Source organism: Varroa destructor, unplaced genomic scaffold (genome assembly GCF_002443255.2).
Source record: "Varroa destructor unplaced genomic scaffold, Vdes_3.0 BEIS01000004.1, whole genome shotgun sequence".
NCBI classification, from domain to species: Eukaryota; Metazoa; Arthropoda; class Arachnida; order Mesostigmata; family Varroidae; genus Varroa; species Varroa destructor.
Genome location: NW_019211457.1, coordinates 33,714,596 through 33,732,217, shown reverse-complemented (window position 1 = coordinate 33,732,217; position 17,622 = coordinate 33,714,596). Strand labels below are relative to the sequence as shown.

General features: G+C 46.9%; 1 protein-coding gene across 10 annotated transcripts in view; it reads right to left on the bottom strand.

Moving 5' to 3' along the window:
* The window catches only part of LOC111248619 (latrophilin Cirl-like), a 451,353-nt gene that overhangs the window by 67,026 nt on the left and 366,705 nt on the right, over positions 1–17,622 (bottom strand). For all 10 annotated transcript variants that reach the window (XM_086988339.1, XM_086988338.1, XM_086988340.1 and 7 more), the window contains 2 exons: positions 7,686–7,907; positions 3,852–4,022 (listed from right to left, as the gene is read on the bottom strand). In XM_086988339.1, coding sequence (XP_086844465.1) covers positions 3,852–4,022; positions 7,686–7,907 — 393 coding nt within the window. The remainder of the gene's footprint in view (positions 1–3,851; positions 4,023–7,685; positions 7,908–17,622) is intronic.

Here is a 17,622-nt window from a genome sequence, read left to right as displayed (position 1 = left end):
TATGTGGGGATCGAATAAAGAAGCACAAATCTATCATTGTCTTACCGGTCCTGGTGTAATGCTGATGCTTTTCGCTGCTTGACTCTCGTACATCTTTCAAGCGAAAGAGAAGGAGAAGTTTGTAGCCCAAAGGGAACAGAAGAGGAGATGCTCAAAAAGCTTGTTGACAGACGGAAAGATCACTGGTGAGTCGGTAGCGAAAAGGGCGGCCCGGGCTGACGGTTGGTCGGAACTGGTTGCTTCGATAATGAAAACCGCGAAGCGAACCATCAAAACGCTCAAACTATTCTATCCAGTCCGCCGTATGCGTTCCTTGCTGCTGTATAGAGAAAGGGATATGGGACAAGACGAAGGTTTGTCATGCAAAAGTTTCGTTTGGAAAAACGCCTAGGGAAGTAGATGAGAGTGAAGGACAGGAAAGGCTGCTGATGATCGAACGGAACTGCGCTGGTGTTGGCGGACGATCGATGGTTTCCTGTTCTGTATTTCTGTATCAAATAGCTAAGTCGAAAAAATGCAAGAGCTCTGAGTTCGAAGTGGGGATTGATACGATTTAGTGAAGCAGCTGAAGACCAAAACAGGTAATGTTCGATAAACGGAAAGCCAACTGGCGATTCCTAACGTAAACAACTACGGTCATTCTTTTAGCAGTAGTAAAGACGGATTTTAAGCTAGTTTATGCAACTATGAATATCGCTCATTCGAATACCAGCAATCATGATCATCCTTCATCAAAAGAATGCTACAAGATAGCCAAAACGCCCCATTTGACGGTGGGCTTCATTAAATCTTTTCATGTTGCAATTGCGAGTTTCAAAACAATTTAGCTAAAAATTATATTATATAATCTAATTATTCACTAACGAAAATGAAGGGACTTGAGAAAATCAGCTTATCGTGTGTCGCTGACATGTAGTAAAGTTCAACAAGAAGGACTGCTTATATATATGCTAGCTGGGCTCAGCCTAGCAGTCGAGTAGTGTGTCGCGGAAGCCGTATAGAAAAGGCGTCGGACACGTCCAGGCGAATTTATCGATCAGGTTTCTCATATCCACTCTTTACAAATGGAACGAAACAACTAAAAAGTGGGTGTGCCTTCAGCTTCTACAGCCCCTCAAAACGAAATAGCTTTTTTTTTGCCAAACTGGAGGTTGGCGAAAGGCATACTATTGGCTTTAGGAAGGTATAAGGGTACATTCGAGTGATGGGTGGCAAGATTCTCTCGGCTGGTGGGGTGGTTGGGTATAGATTTTGTTGACGGATTTTGTCGGTTTCGACCAGTTGCCCAGTAAAGCCCATTTTTGCTTGGGGAGATAGTTTGTTAGCATGCGAAGAGATGGTGGTTGCCTGGAGGCTGACGTCAATATGGTTGGCGGGCCGCCTCATCATTTAGTAAAAACCCCCAAGCGGCTTGTTGTGTTTGCGCGTTTGGCTGTCTATCGCGCTGGACGGACAGCTCACCAGGTTTATCAACTGCGATCGACGCGGAGGCTTCGGACTCCGACATTGACGAAGATCTGTGTGCAACTTCAGACGTGTATTATAGTTCTGTATCTTAGAGGCAAATTTGTTCGATCTGCCAGCTACATAATACCCCTCTGCCTCTTTATCTAAATAGTGGACAGATTTTGCTATATGTCTTGAAGTCAAATATAGTATTTCTAAAATTAGATAAGCGAAACCGTAGAGCTTCGAATATTTGCAGATATTTCGCGGAAATTGCAGACAATACGCGAACGCCACTTTGTGCTGTAGTTATGCTTAGCTTCGCGTCGTACATTAAAGTTGCGATTCTTAGTACGCAATATACACGATTTTTATCTCGCGTTCGGGAAACTTTACAGGCAGCTAATTTCTACAGTTGTTCTGTGCCATTTGCGGCAAAGAACACAGAAGAGAACGCAAGTTCTAATTAAAACCTATCCACCTGGAACAGAATAGCAGATCGTAATACGCCTGCATGTTCAAATTTAAATAGCAGAGAACTACTAATACTAGTGAGCTTCGCAACAGAAGTCGTTGGAGCTGAAATATACACACACCCATACTCACATCGATTTTGTTCGATGCCGATAGGAGCATCGGCACCCATCGGCCGTGAAGAGTATAACACCGAGCGAAGGAAGACAAAAAAGAGGAAGAGAAAGAAGGCAAATGGGCCTAAGTCTTTGAACGACGCGACGCAGGGGGCGACGACGCGGGTTTACGGCATAACTCCTCGCGGAACTGAGAACTACAGACGCGGAGCTTACCGGTGGAGTTATCGAAGAAGCAAAATAGAAAGGTGAAGCAAACGAGATACGGAAAAACAAGCGATACGAGAAAGCAGGCTCAACTATTGTCGGCGGAGAACGCCAAGAAAAGGAATGAACAAAACAAGGAAACCGACTTCAGGAAAAAAGGTACTTGGCAAGGAACAGGAAGATGCGATGGGCCTAATATCTAAATGTGTCCGTATGTCTCTAGTTGGACTGCGGCTTCTTAGGCATGTCTCTCTAGTACATCAGCAATCCTTAAGAATGGGGCCGGATCCTATACAGCACTATACCATCTCCACTAAAGCCGCCTACAGTGGCAATAGCAGCGCTTATTTGCATTCTGTCATCCACCGCCGTCCGTTTCTTCTCTACTCCATAGTTTTGCTATAACAACACGTCCGCTGGCTGTCAGCCATTTCTGTTAGAGTTTTACGCTGTCTATGTATATATTCCTCAGTAGTGCCTTCTGCTGCGGTCGTCTCTGTTTTTCTGTATGTATGTAAGTTCGTCTGTATTATTAAGGCGTCTAGAAGCTGATATGTTGGGAAACAAACGCTGGCCACACGGGTCCCGTGAGCCTTTTGCCTCATGAGTAGCCCTAATAGTGCCTTCATTCGCTAATGCTGTTGCTGCTAAAGGCGAGTCTAAAGGAGCAGAGTGGTATCGTGACGAAAATCCGTTTTTCCTTCCGAGAAGAGAAAAACGAAGCGAAAAGTACGCAAAACACTTTTTCGTTCTCAGCTACCCGCCTAAATCCACAAGGATTTAAACCTTCGGAGAAAGGAGATCGGGGCGTGGACAATGAGCAGTGGATCTAAAAACGGGTCAGTGGCGGGTCGGACACCTGGAAAAGAAAATGGCCAACGAAAAAAGGAACAGAGAAAGGAGAAAGTGGAAACGAGAGCAATGGACGCGCAACTCTGACATACGATGATGACGATGATCATCGAGTTGCTTTGTGGGCAGGCTATCAGAGACTCCGACGGCTCACCCATTTCGTCTGTGCCCGCCACTGTCTCTGCTCATCATTTGATAATAGCCCATTCCCGTATCCTGGCTAACTCGCCTTTTCTGGCCTAGAGGCTTAACTTAAGCGTACCGTGTGTAGCAATCTTGTCCTTACGGTCGTAAGCCGTGGACTGAAGACCTTACGCGGGCCATCGTCCACCGTCCGTTGGTCATCTGGGAGCCGTTGAACATAAGAGCAGTGGCAACCCCTACTTGCCGGAAGCACCACGTTGGTCGAGGCCTTCTGCGTTGTTCACTAGCCCACGCTAACTATGGAAGCTGATGTCGCAATGGCAAATTATAGGCAGAAAATGCGTCTTGCCTTATACCGACATGACGGCTAGACGAGCCACTGTCGGATGGTCCTTCTCGGGAGATAGAGAGTTCGAGACCACTACGATGGCCTCATTGCCAAGCTAGTCGGTCTGTCTGGGTGTGTTGTTAGTTGTGTGACCAGACGGCTATGTGAATGTGTTGAACCGGGCTGTCTTGAGCTCTCCTGGACCGTTCGTGACGAAGATCTTGAAGGAGGGCGCTATTTAAGCAGTGAAGTATCATAAGGTATCATAAGGGTTAAGCACTTACCTGTTGCTCCACCGGGGCACTTTTGTACGTGCACATTGCCGGCCCGCGTCCAGTTCCAATGGAGGCCACGCGATGTTCTCGGTTCACAATACAGCATTTTGCCCGTAGGCTGATTGCCACCGGTGCCGGTACCGTCATAGTCTACTGGATCAGCCGACTCCTCTGTCGGGACTGGAAATAGAGAAGGTAAAAACAGCAAAGCAAAACACACAATTATCCTAGGCCACTTAGGCACACTGGTACTTAAAACTTAGTGTTAAGTTTTCCGACTCACCTGCTGGGCGAAAACTGGGTATAATACTGCCAGCGGCGCTTCTTCGAATACATCCACGTGGAAGTGGCTAGCTTTTAGTAAGGGTGCAATCTAGATATTCCTGTGCAGTGATGCTTTTGCAAATCTATCCTCTGTTGCTACAGTTACCGCCACCACTGATGGGCATCATGTTTAATTAGTGTGACTTCGTTCACAAAGGGAATTTCAGGACGGCGAGCAAGCTTGAAGATAGTTAAAGGTACTGAAAAGGCTCATCACATACGAACAAGCATCATCATGATCGTCCGACTCACCACGAACGACACTACCGTCATATCATCAGCATAAACAACATCGTTATTCCGATTGCTAAGTGTTGTTACTCCGGCGAGTATTCACTCAGTCCAACTGGAGCCACCGAAGCCCGCTTGGAGGGTGATCTTAGCCGTCCTCCTGCTCGTAAGGCTTCGATTTACCACAGTGAAGCAGTGCTACAATTTCGACCCCTACTAACATCGCCGTCCCAACAAACAGTGCCTTTTTGTTACAATGAGCACACACTGCAGCTACGTCCGAGCAGGCGGGTACGATAGACATGCGGCGGTCTCCTTACCAACTCTAAACCACCCTCAAATTATACTCTGAACTAGCAAAACGTCTACAAAACAATGAAGACTAGTGACCTACATCTACCTTCTATTACTTTGACCCACGACGCCGCGGGGAGTACCAGTCTGAAAGTTGTGGAAGAAAGTCTACTTTGTTGAGTCTGTCGAGGCTGTTCGTAGCACATCACGAATGAAATGGCAGCACTTCACAACAGGATACTATGGCATTTGCTCCTACTGTTGGTCATTTTTCCCTGCGCTGGCGACTATGGCCGCCGCCGTAGCTTGCCAGCTTTGACCAAAAGGTATTTCAATTACACTTTCTACGAAGCTATGCGTTCCTCTTCCGCCCTACGATCCCTGAAAAGTGCTCGCTCACTCTCCGACGAAAAAGCTACCAGGTAGCAGAGTGGGGTTGGGTTATCATAGCGAAGCGAGCGGGCCGCGCCGACGTTGCAACGAAATCATCGCTAGAAGTAAGAGTGAGTGTTATCTATTACTCGCTTGCAACTGACGTCATTCACCGCAGCCGAATGTCTGCGCTAGGAGGTAAGAACTAAAATGATAGCTGAACGACCTGCGAGTCTATCGGCGATGCTAGTACTATCGATGCCGGCAACAGCGGCAGATCGTCTGCTGTCCCAACATTAGCTGAACGCCGCATGCATGACCATGCTTAAAGGGTTTGTGCACCAGAGTCGCTGTCCCCTGCAGCTGTAGCAAGACTCCTTTGCTATTCCACTCCACCTCACAGCAGCCGGTAGCGCCACAGCCGCCAAGACCGCTGTGGTGGGTATCACCAATGTCGAAATAATTCCGCAATTATGGCCGTACATATTACGCAATGAAATATGCATGGTGTATGTGCATGCCTCGCTTCTGTATGTATGTGCTGCCTACTACAGGGCCACAGCTATACTTGTACTGTCGGCCGTACATCGGAGCTACTTCTGACATGACGACGCTCTTGTGTGGCTGTGGCGTGCCTTCTCCCGCCCCCACTCTCCCCATATATTTCATCGAGGTGTACGCGTCGAATGCTGGACTCATCGGCACGTCTCTGCCTAGTATACATACAGGATGGCTGATAGCCAGGCCCATCTGCACGTAGCCATCGTCTACGCGATCTGCTGGGTGTTAGCTGCCTGGAGACCGGGTCCGCTGCATAGCGCCTGCTCCCTTTGCTGGATGGGTATCTGATGATGCAACCGACTATCATCGTAGAACGAACTCTTCTGTGGCGTAAAAATATTATCAGGAGCGATGAAGATTACTATCGCCGACATACCCTTATTGTTGTGCTTATTCAAATGTCTTTCCTTTTTTCCGTCTCGAAAACTAGGCCGGCTGGCTGACTAGCTGCTTAGTTGGTGGCAAATGAAACGTGATATCAAAATGTATTTGCAAAGCGTTCAAATTGACCGTCTTTTAGCATGAAAAAAAAGCGCTAGGAGCTTGCTTTTTAAACGTTTTAATGGATTCAGACACACACAAGCCTCGACAAAAGAGGGAAGTTGATTGAGTGACGTGAAATTTATCGTCGAGCAAGTCCATTGATTCTTTTGAGTTATCCTAATTAAAAGTGTCCGAGGTTGAGGCTCAAAAACATTGTGCCTCAATTCAGTGGATTCGAGTTCATACACGAGCATCCTTTACGTTCTTCCTTGCATCGGCATGAAGATATTAACGCAAATCTGCGCCAGAGACCGTTCAAACACTTCAACAAACGTTGAACAAGGAGTTCTACTTCCAAAGCAGTGCCTAAATCATGTTATGCTAACGAAACATAATGCACACTAGACGTACCATAGTCGCTACACATTTGGCCCTGGCCCTAGCAAACCGATAGCGGAAGAGCCTTTTATCGGAACTGGCCCATCCGGAACGTCGGCACGCCAGTGTACTGCGATTGGACGGACCGTCGGTTTGCCCCCCGACTAGGACCGGGTTGAGTCTATGTGAAATGCTCTCCACCTCGCAGCAATCCATCATGAAAATCAACACGCACCATCACTACTACAGCTAGCGAATGTTCAACCTTCTAGTTCCTTCCTTTTACCGGTAGGTACATTGCACGAGGCATCCAATTGGATTGTGCGCTGCCACATGCATTGCGGAGCCGAGCATCAAAAGGCCTGCGGGTCACTGGCGATCTATAGGACAGAAAACCTGACAAAACTGTCAATCAGCAGAACTACGACGGGTAAGCACCAAGAAGAAGAAGGACGAAAAAGCGTCTTGGAGACAGAAATCCTCCTACGGGGTTTGTGCCATTAAAAAGAGGCAAACCCAAGTACTTATGTTGCTTACGATCGAGAGTAGAACAAACGAGAGGTTAATTCGACGTCTAACAATTTTAGATATAACAACAGAGATGTACTGCTGTAGAATTTTACTCACCACTTAACAAAAGCCAAAAAAAAATGCATATGTGACTAGTATCAAGTTGGAGAAACGCAGTTTTTGAAGCACGAATTTCTGCTTTTTTTATACAGTTTTTCGCAGAGCACCAAAGGAAGTGCAATAAGCGACATAGGAATTATATTCTTACATTACATTACACAAAAAAGACGCAACTTGCTCTTTAACGAGAGATCGCATTGGTGTGTCAGTAACCGTTCTACCGTGTACAATGCGTAATACCTGTGAAATATCTTTTGCCAAATCCGGTTCAGTTACCAGATTCATTTCCCTTTTCTTTCGCTAGCGATTACCTCTACAACTTAGAAACTCGAAGGTCTACGAAATGTGACGATCGCCCATACGTCTGCTTGCCTATTCTGCCTAAGGCAACACTGAGTAACCGTAATAATATATATGCATACAAAATAGCTTCGTTATCTTATCGCCAATCGATGGATCTATCTATATTTAACCAGTCCACATGAAGAGACATGGTGGTTATAAGCAACGCTTATTGTATGTCCAATATTTTTAGGTCAAGGCCCAGAACCAGAACTGCGATGTACTTACAGGACTTCGGAGGTTCCGGTGCGATTGCCTCATTCTCAAATTGCGTCGCCGCAGGCTCAGGTGGCGCAGTGCTCGCTGAAGGAGCCACTCTTGTCGTAGAACTAACCGGAGCAACTGTGGTTGTTGTCGAACTCGTGGAAGCGGAGTCCTCCTCAGCAGAGGCAGCAGTCGTGTTCCGCAAAGTGGGTAACGGCGTTGTCGTGGACGGGACCGCCAATGACGCTGATGGGGAAAAATGAAAGATTGTACGAACTGATTAGCTATTGATAGTCAGACTGGAACATAGAGAACGAAATGCAGCTTGTGAGTTTTGAAATATACTACTATCAGCATCTCTATAGATTGCTGAACAATCCCTAGACTACTAAATACCCCCTAAGCTTGTCTAAGACAGCAGCGCATTATTTAAGTTTAAGAGCCACCAATTCATTATATAAGAGTAACATTATCTTTACTGCAACACATTAGCACATGCACAGTTATCTTATGCATGATAATGAGAGACTCTAGTGAAGTGTCTCGTCACATGAAACAAAATCAGTCTTGTTAAGTTGGTATTTCATCGTCGTTAAGTTTATTTGTATCGTCACTAGCCTGTAGACACTCATACTGTAGAAAAGCTGTTTCTCAATAACGCTGCTTAAAGCCTTTACTTTGATACTATTTAATTCCTGCTGAGGCACTCACATCGTCAAGTGTTGTGTGTGTCAGCATACGCACATATGTAAATAAGTATATACCCCTTTATTTGGTTTATTTCGGCTTCGTCTAATCGAAAAGGCTCACGACGTCGTCAATGAGAGATAACATTTTACGGGTGCCTCAGGTGATTTACTACATTGGACGGCCCTGCAAAACTTAGTTGGTTGCCCCGATGTCCCTCAAAACCTTCCAGTTTCCTTTTCTCTACACAACTATAGTTTTCCATGCACCGCGTACATTTTTCTGCTAGTTAGCCCATAGGGCAGACTGCCTAACAATCAGTAGGTAGGGCCGTGCGCGTGCGTGTAAATTGTCATATCGTAGCAAAAAAAAAAACATTTTGGATTTTGTCAATAAAACTGGGACGAGACACATGGAAAACATGTATATACCCATGCTGCTGTTTATTTGTGGTAAGCGGGTATGTCAGCACCTATTCATTGCTAAGATAGCCAGATAGCGGTGGTAGCGATACTGGCATAACGACGAGATCGAAGTCTAGGTCCAACTATATACGGACGCCGAAAAGGACGCAACCGAATGCTGAGCCAGCGTGCGCCGTACAGGGATGCGGCAAGAACCTGTTTACAACAGCAACGATAGAAGCGATGAGATGCTGTACGACAGTGAAGCGGTCTTTCTGCTGTGGCTGCTGCCGCTGCTGGAATAGCTCTGACAAGGTGCAGAATCAACGGATCAGGCTGGCTCTCATGTACTTGGATCTTTCGAAAACACATACCATCTCTCTTTCTTTTTTCTCGGTTTCGCATGCCCTTTAGATTAGATTCGATGAATCCGCTCTTTGCCAGTGTCGACGAGAGAGGGAATGGTAGCGGAGTCAACGCAGTCTTCGTTTGCTGCCTGGTTTGTTGGTAGGCAGACACCAGCTTGCGCCGTTGGATGCGTAAATAGAAAGCGCAACCTGTGTACGCTGAGCAGGTTTTCGTATCCCTACCAACGCTGTCAGCATCATCTTGCAGGTCGCAAGGGGGTTTTTCTTAGCCTGTTGATGTCTCTAAACCCGTCTAGTATAACTCCCATCCTCGTGCTCCTCCGCCTTCTGCGATAAGCTTAGCTCTTCAAAGAGCTTGTTCTCAACTTGCGTACCTGCTTTTCTCAGAAGGGCAGAGGCACACATAGAACTTCGGCCGATTTCTCAACGAACGGTTCCTCGGTTCCCTGGAGCACGAAAGCAGTAGGCAGACGGATATGAGGTTGAACGCCCGCCTGCTCTGCTGGGATAAGCAAGGGGTAGGTGGGGTAAGTTGCCGTCGCCATTGCCGTCGCCTTTCTTACTGCGGCCATCGCGCGGTCGCATGGTGGGCGTCATTGCCTGCTCATCGCTACTTTCTTCTCGTCGCCGTAGTCGGTCCACATTAAATGAATGAATATTTGAAGATCAGCTTAAGCATTGCTGGCAGCGGCAGGTAGCTGATAGCTAAAAGTAGTAGCAGCATTCGCTTGGCTTCAAGAAGAACTGGATAGGAGACGGTGTATGGATGCAATGAAGTCACAGTCCACTGAGATTAGGTCGAGTTTTCTGCTGAGTCAGGAGGCTTGCCGCCCGCTCGCCCACCCGCCCACCTGCCTGCCTGCCTGACTCTTACCATGGGCATCATGCACCGGGAAACACCAATACAGCAAATACAGCGAGAAGCAGTTACGTAGAAAAGGAAAAAGTGATAAAATATTACAAGAAGAAAAGAAGCCAGCTAAAGAGAGACGCAAGCAGCTCAAGTATATTTTATTTGGAGGGTAGTTACAAACGCACTGGTACACCTAGTTCAATTCAAAATTTCTCTTCAAGAAGGCGGTCGCTATAACGACTGTGCGTGACGCCTTAGAACGTGAGCGGCTTGCTGCAATATACAAAGATAAAGGAGTCACGAAAATCTAGAAATATCCAATTGTCGTTTTAATTATGAATAAGCAGGTAATTTACAAACCCAGCTAATGCAGCTGGATGAGAAAAGAAATAGCTAAATACGTCAATTTTCTACAGCAATTAAATGAACTTAATCGTCAGCGGCAAAATAGCTAGTATAACCTCATAAAATAATACCATACAAGAAGCCATGCGCTCTATGCCTCGGGCGGTGCGTAACTGCTAACTAAGCTCACCAGAAACAACAGACTCATCCTATTGAGGCCCAACTCTGCAAAGCCACATCTTCCCGTTTGCCTTACACTACACTTTCTGGATGAGTAGCTTTCAAACTTTCGGCTAGACTACCCAGGAGGCTCTGCGATTGCGAAATGCCTTAAGCAGTCGCCGGTTCGATTCTCAGAACATAGATCTGGGGTCCGAGTCCATGTCTGTATGAGAGCCATTCAATTAGCAATTTTTGACAAAGCATCCCCCCAGATGGCCCCTGGCAGGCAGCATGCAGGTATCTGACTTGCCATTGCTACCTTTGGGACTACGGGAAAACCAACCCTAGACAATGACTAATAAATAGCACCGCCGGGTCTTTATCGGGCAGAAAACAACGCAGACTACTACAACTTAAATTTTGAAACCCATGCTAGCCAGGATACGAGCGAGGCTACTTTTGACTTCGTTATATGTCTGTGCAACTGTACTGAGATGTACCTGCGCGAATTTGCGTAGAGTAAAAATGGGATGTCGGAAGTTAGCAGGAAGTATGATTGGGGACGAAAGAAGATCAGGCCACCCGTCATGTGGACCGGTTTATGCCTGGCAGAGCTCGTATCCTTCAACCGTACTATAAACTCGACCAGGTTAGTCGAGTACAGGAGCGGGGCTAGTTGAGATTAGTCGCGTCGTTGTTGGCTGTTTCGGAAAAGGCGTAGTGAGTCCCCTTCGCTTTTCGAAGCATTCTGTCATCGTCGTCATAATCGTTGTAGTCGGAGTTTTCAACCAACACCTACCTGTGGCCTGCCGCCCGTAAATGGCTTGGGTCCAATGAAAGAATTAGTGGCAGCCCACACCCGCTCCTATGTTGACTACCAGAAGTGGGGTAAATGGTACAGACTTCGTCCGCCACTGTCTATTACCACCGTTCCTAGTCGATACCAACCAGTAGTTGCGCCGAGCCCAGTTTCGCGAGTCTTGACAAAATCTATTTGGGTGACTGCGCCCCTGCTAGATAAATGTCGAGATCATATTTTGCAGATTTAGCACCTCTGCAAGCAAGGTTTATTCTTCAACCAACTGCAAATGGGAGACGGCGCGAATCACCGCGTGAGAGGGATGGCCGATAGATTGAACCAATCACTGCGCAACACATGTGTTATTAATAATTTCAACAACACGACGTCTGTTTTCAATCTTCGCTCACTGATTTATTGGTTGCGTTCAGCTAATTTTTTTTGTGTTTTGCTTAGGCATTACCTTAGGTTGCTAGCTCCTGCTTTGTGTTTATGCCCAATTTCAAACTTAGACCACCACGTGTTGCCAGGAAAACACGCCACCTCCTGAGCTATCATCAGAAGTATCATACAGACATCTAACTAGAGCTATACATAAGCACTGATAAGTAGTTAAAGAGGAAACTCTAAACAGGTTCGTTATGATCGTTACGGTATGATAATATCCGTATGACGATATCCGTCGCAGTTGATCTGTCTCAATCTAGACCTGTCAACCAGCGAAGCAGGCGGTAGCATATATATCGCAGCACTGGCACTGGTCATTTGTGTATACGCAATGTTTAACGAACACTATGGGCGGTGCAAAAATTACTGAATTTGGTCAAACCCGAACACAAGCTGTCAGCCCACGCCCATATTTCGATCGCCAGAATATATAGATCGAACAATGCTGGCGGTCATAACGGGTTGTCCCTCAGATCTTGCATCTCTTTCTTCTTGTCTTTGCCATTTACAATATAAAATGGTTGAAAGAAAAAGAAATCGATACGGATTGCCTGTAACACGGGCACCGTTATTCCTATCGACGGAAGCCAATGTGGAACATAGTCGAATTCCGTCGCGGTCGGCGCAGTCGAGAAACAACTTTCGGGACTGCCATTTTCTCCTCTCTGAAGTCACTTTTCTTGTCGTTTTGATCCGGATCGACGTTCACTTCGTTCGTAACCGAACAATCGACAAAGTTAACGAGCTGCAAGGAGACATACAAAACCCCACGCACCAACTAGACGTTCGGTGAGCAGACAACTGCCACGACGACGACAACAACCTTGCCTTCGGCTAGCGATGCGGTGGCAAAGTTCCATGCGGGGTAACAAAACTGCGGCAAGACGCCTCGATGTCAACGACTATGTCAAACTCTGAAACCAACGTTTCCTGACCTCGTCGTAACCGCTCCATAGCCGTCGCTCCTGCTATTTCCACACACTATTTATTGTCATCTTCTCGCGCGCATCCGCGGCGGCCGCTGCGTCTAATGTCCTCGATCAGTTCGGTTTGAGTCTAACGTCGAGTGACTTTGCCGCTGCGATTGATCGAGTCGTGGCCGTGTTGGCCAGTGAATGCTATTAAGTCTACGGAACGTGCTGTGGGGTACGAAGTTGTGCGAAGAAAAAAAAGAGAAAACGCTCGCTACTGGTGCACGAAATGGGCGGCAGCGGCACGCAAGAGGTGGGGGCAAAAAGCAGTTACGGTGCGAAGTGTTCGTTCTATCGAGCTTGGCCAAATGCTTGCGTTGACTCTCAAGCGGTGTGTGAACGTAGTGTGAATTTGCTGCTCTTTACCGTGCTGTCACAACCCCATTGCAGCAACACCAGCGGCAGCCAACCGACGCAAGCAGCATCTGTTCATAGCCCTTTAACGCAGAATAATAGGCACAGTTGCTGTGCCTTCAGCTCACCATAATCAGAAAGTCATATACGAAGAGGCGTGTCGAAGTACGCTTCCTTGTTCATTAGATTGAGTATGGTGTAGGAGGCCGAAGACCAGCTTGCTGCAGCGTCAAGATAATGTCACCGGACCCGTCACCTACGCTGTACAGGGTATAACGCATAGGAGTTCGGCAAAATTACTACAGCTCATGCACTGGGCAGTTTCATCGCTTAGGAACTTCCGCCATAGTCCTGTTACCGTACCGTCTAACAGTGCCCCTCTATTACCCCCTACTCGGTCTAAAAGCACAGCCCTTTTTCCTTCTTTAGAGCTCCCCCGAAATTATTGGCACTTCGTCTAGCTGGACGTGGTGGTAGCAGACTCCGTAAACATGGCAGCAGACCTTCGATGTCCAGAGGTGCACCCATGCACATACACACACACACGCGCGCCAATGGCCCGCGCAGCCAATGTTTCGCTTTCATGCATATCGAGATATTTGGCCCCTTCTGCGTCAAGCACGATAGCCCATCACAGTTACGTCTCAGCCGATCGTCCCAAACATCATCGGTAGATCGGTTTGGAGCGGATACGAAACACCACTCTGTCGAACCCAAAAAAAAACTGGGCACCGCACGAACGAAGCTCGTAGAAGGACCTGTTAAGGCTATTTTTTTAGTTTGATATAATATCATATATAACAGCATATAGTTGTTTGCGAATCGAAGTTTTGGGTGCGAGAGACCAGCAGGGAGACACTCTTATTCGTCACAGCAGTTCCGTCAATGCTTCTTGCAGTTATATTGTTGTCTCTGAAGATGGTTTTCGAGTATGTGGATCGATTTCCAAATGGATCGCGCGAAAGTAAGCCGAAACGGTGAGAAGGACGGTGGAGGTACCATGAGTGCTAAAGACGTTCGGCGATAATATTCATCTCAGATTACGGCGGTACGGTGGTCAATCATTTGATTAACGATAGACGGCCGCGAAATAGATCGGGCCGGATATTTGCTTGGCTAATTTGATTAAGCCAATTTCACTCTCGTTCCAGTCAGCGAGAGAAAAACAAAGAACACTTGAAGCACCCGGCTCCTACGAGCGAAAACTAAGGAGAGAAACGAAGCAGCGAGTGAATCCCCAACTGGTTACAGATTCGCACATAAAGGCACCTTTCCATAGTAGTATATGAAGAGATACGCTGGCAATTGCCCTAAATCGGTGGGGAGAAATCGCCTACCGTTATGGAAAGGCGTTCATTTCATGAAATCAAAGACGCGACATACGATAGCACAGCGTAGAAATACGGTCAAACTACATTAGTGCAAATCTATTAAAGCAGCTTAATCAGGATGGTCGGCCATTCGTCTTGGCGTCACCAGGAGGGCTTGGTTGAGCGGCGCCCGCATCAATACGAAGCTCGTCAGGCAGTCTCCTTGGTGTTCGACATCCCTTATCTAAGTTGGGCAAGGCTTTTTATTTGATGTGCCTGCGCGGTATGTGATTTTAGGCAATGCGGTCACGTCGAGTTGTGGGGTCGGGTATGACCGTCATCTTCATGTTTGTCTTCGTGATGCAATTAGAGGTGCCCCTGCAAATTTGTCTACGTAGTCCCTCTTGGCTACCACTGCTACAGTTACTATTACGGTTAATACTAATTTCTATGAATCCGAAGGCGATGCAACATTAGTTATATTGTATAAGTCGTTGATTGCGAGCGATCGCGAAACAGTCAGTCGTAAATAGTAGATCGTCGTTCGCGTTTTTGGTAATTGTCATTGTCAAGTCGTGTAGAATATATATATATATACGTGTGTTTGTGAGCGATTAATACATCTAAGGCACCTTTTGCCAGACACATGTTTACCGAGCGATCGACTCGAATCGATCTCCATGACAATGTCAAAAGTAATTTCCATAGATAGGACCCAGACTATCCTTCAAGAATCGCTACGAGGATGGGTTAAATTAAGGCACGTACATATGCGCATTGTTGGTCTGCTGCAGAGTTAGCTGAATTCTGCATCTGTTTTCTGTCGTCTCAGTCTCTGTCGCTCTCGATGTCGAATACGTGGATGGAACATCCATGCGCTCAGAAGCACATACCTTTATCGTTAGGTCCCAATGGGTCGAAACAGGACAGCGACGGGGAGTCAATGCAACCTTTAACGTCGACGGCAACTACAAAGAAGAAGTACGACGACGTACGCACTAATGACAAAGTGAGCCAACCGAGCTAGCGGGGGCAGAGCGTCGGCTTAAATATGAATTTATTTCCTGCCGCTTGTGCCAACTCTCTAGCCTGGCCAGCGAGCGTTTTCCGTCGCTATAAGATCGCTACTGTGTGTCGTTTTCGTAGCTTTTATCCTTCTCGACATTCCCACCGCTGCTCCTGGCTTCTTCGTCTCATTCAGTGTCATTGTCGACCAACAGTCAAATATCTCGACAAGCTGCCCCATTACATTGCCGCACATGGTTAACTCCCTTGCCTCTGCACACCCATTGCTATGCCTCCATACCATTTCATACACAATGAACAAACGGACATCGACGACCTTCCCTATTCTACCTCCGTTACGCAAAAGCAATGACGAACAACATTGCTATTTAAAATCAACTTCAAACAGCAGTAAGATAGGTAGTAACAGCAATGGCAACAACAGCAACATCGAAATGACGAGGCAACAACACGCCGACAAGAGGCCCAGAGGAAATCAGACGCCGACAAGACGGTCCTAGAACCGCTGAAAACATTCGAATTTCTAGCAGAGGAAGCATCTATCAAGCAGATAGGAGCAACGCCAATGAAGACACCAGCGGCTCCATGGGATGATAAAATTAAAGAGGGCAGAAACGACGACGACGACGCTAACAAAAAAAAAGCGCCTTTACGCTGGGAGCATGAAGTCACAAGCGCAGACTCCCGCATTCGGAAACCATGTCTGTCGCTACCGGCGGTTCATTGTCGTACAAGCAGGACACGCTTGTACAGAAGCAGATGGCGGGCACGTTCAAACATGTTCGCGCATATCAAGTAAGCCGATTCAGGTTCGGGGAAGCGGGCCTGCAGGACAGAGGTAGTTTAGATGGATCTGACGGGTTTGTCTCACTTACAGTTCGTTAAGACAGAAAGTATTACAGAGCAACTGCACGCGCGAGCTGCATTATGGGCAGAGAGTAAACAATGATGAAACGGCATTAATCCATAAAGAACTCGAGAAGAGACAGACGTCTCTACCGAAGCGCACATTGTTTCAATAATATCCTGTTCGGGCAAATTTAAGAACCGATAGCACTAGTTAGCTGTTCGCCGGTATCGATGTGCATGAGAATGAGCTATGGCGCAGATGTTACGTTCTGACTCTAGTGAGAACAGAGTACGATGTCATAGTACGGCAATCGCCGATACGCGTACGATTTAAAAAAGCTGCTGCTACTGCTTGAGAAGTACGTCCGCGCATGTGTGTGTGCACATATATCTTTATGATACCTACGATTTGATGATGTCTAAGACAAATTGACAAGTGGAATAGGTTGCACGTGAGTAACGTTATTCGACAACCGGGAACGCTTCATTTCGACATAGCTGTTATTGCTACTACAGCTGCGTATATAAACGAAACACTAAATCAACCCCTTTCGACTGTCTGCTTGTTTGTTAGTAGGGTTGAACAATCGGTGTATCGGCGATGGTTGTAGCGCCAGGCTCGAGCAAGCTTACTCAGCCCCTCAATGCAAAGTAAAGTTTATTTTGCAGCTCTATCAGCGACTGAGCTCAGCGTGTTCATTGTTGCGTATGTGCGTTTCTGTGTATCTGTCATTTTGTTGATGCTTTGGTGTTCACTTTATACTGCACTGCCACCTTTTTCGCCCTCCTCCATCTCAGTTCGCCCCATCTGTATAATAATACTTGGCAAATAAACAAGTTTTTGACATCTCTTTCGCTCTCTCTAACTCTTTTTTTTTGCTTTCTCTATCTTTATCTCTCTCTGTCTGTTTGTCTGCTTTGTTTTTGCAACTGACTGCCAGTCTTGGCAAGCAGCTGCCTCTACGGTTGAGACTTGCCCACAAGCCGGACGGCCGGCCTGCCGGCGATGGCACACTCGCCTTTATTGCAACTATTGCCTTGCTTGCTATCCTACTCGACTAAACCTTGTCCTCTCCTAGTGCTACAGAAGCTGTACTAGAGTACTGCAATTTGAATATCTTGAGGCAAATAAGCAGGCCTGAGCAGGTGTCCAAGGCTTCCCGAAACTGGCGTTTCCGCTCTCTACTTCCAGCTTGTTGACGGCTGCTGGCGAACCAGAACGAACTCAGCAATGCGATGCCGCCACCAGTTACAACAACATGAAGTAAAAAGAGATCCTCCGGTCTCTAGTGATGGCAAGGCCTATGCACTCGGCGGTGAGTTGATATAGCTGCTGAGGCAATGTGCATTCTCCGAAGCGTGAACGCGCGTGCTACATAAAAGTAC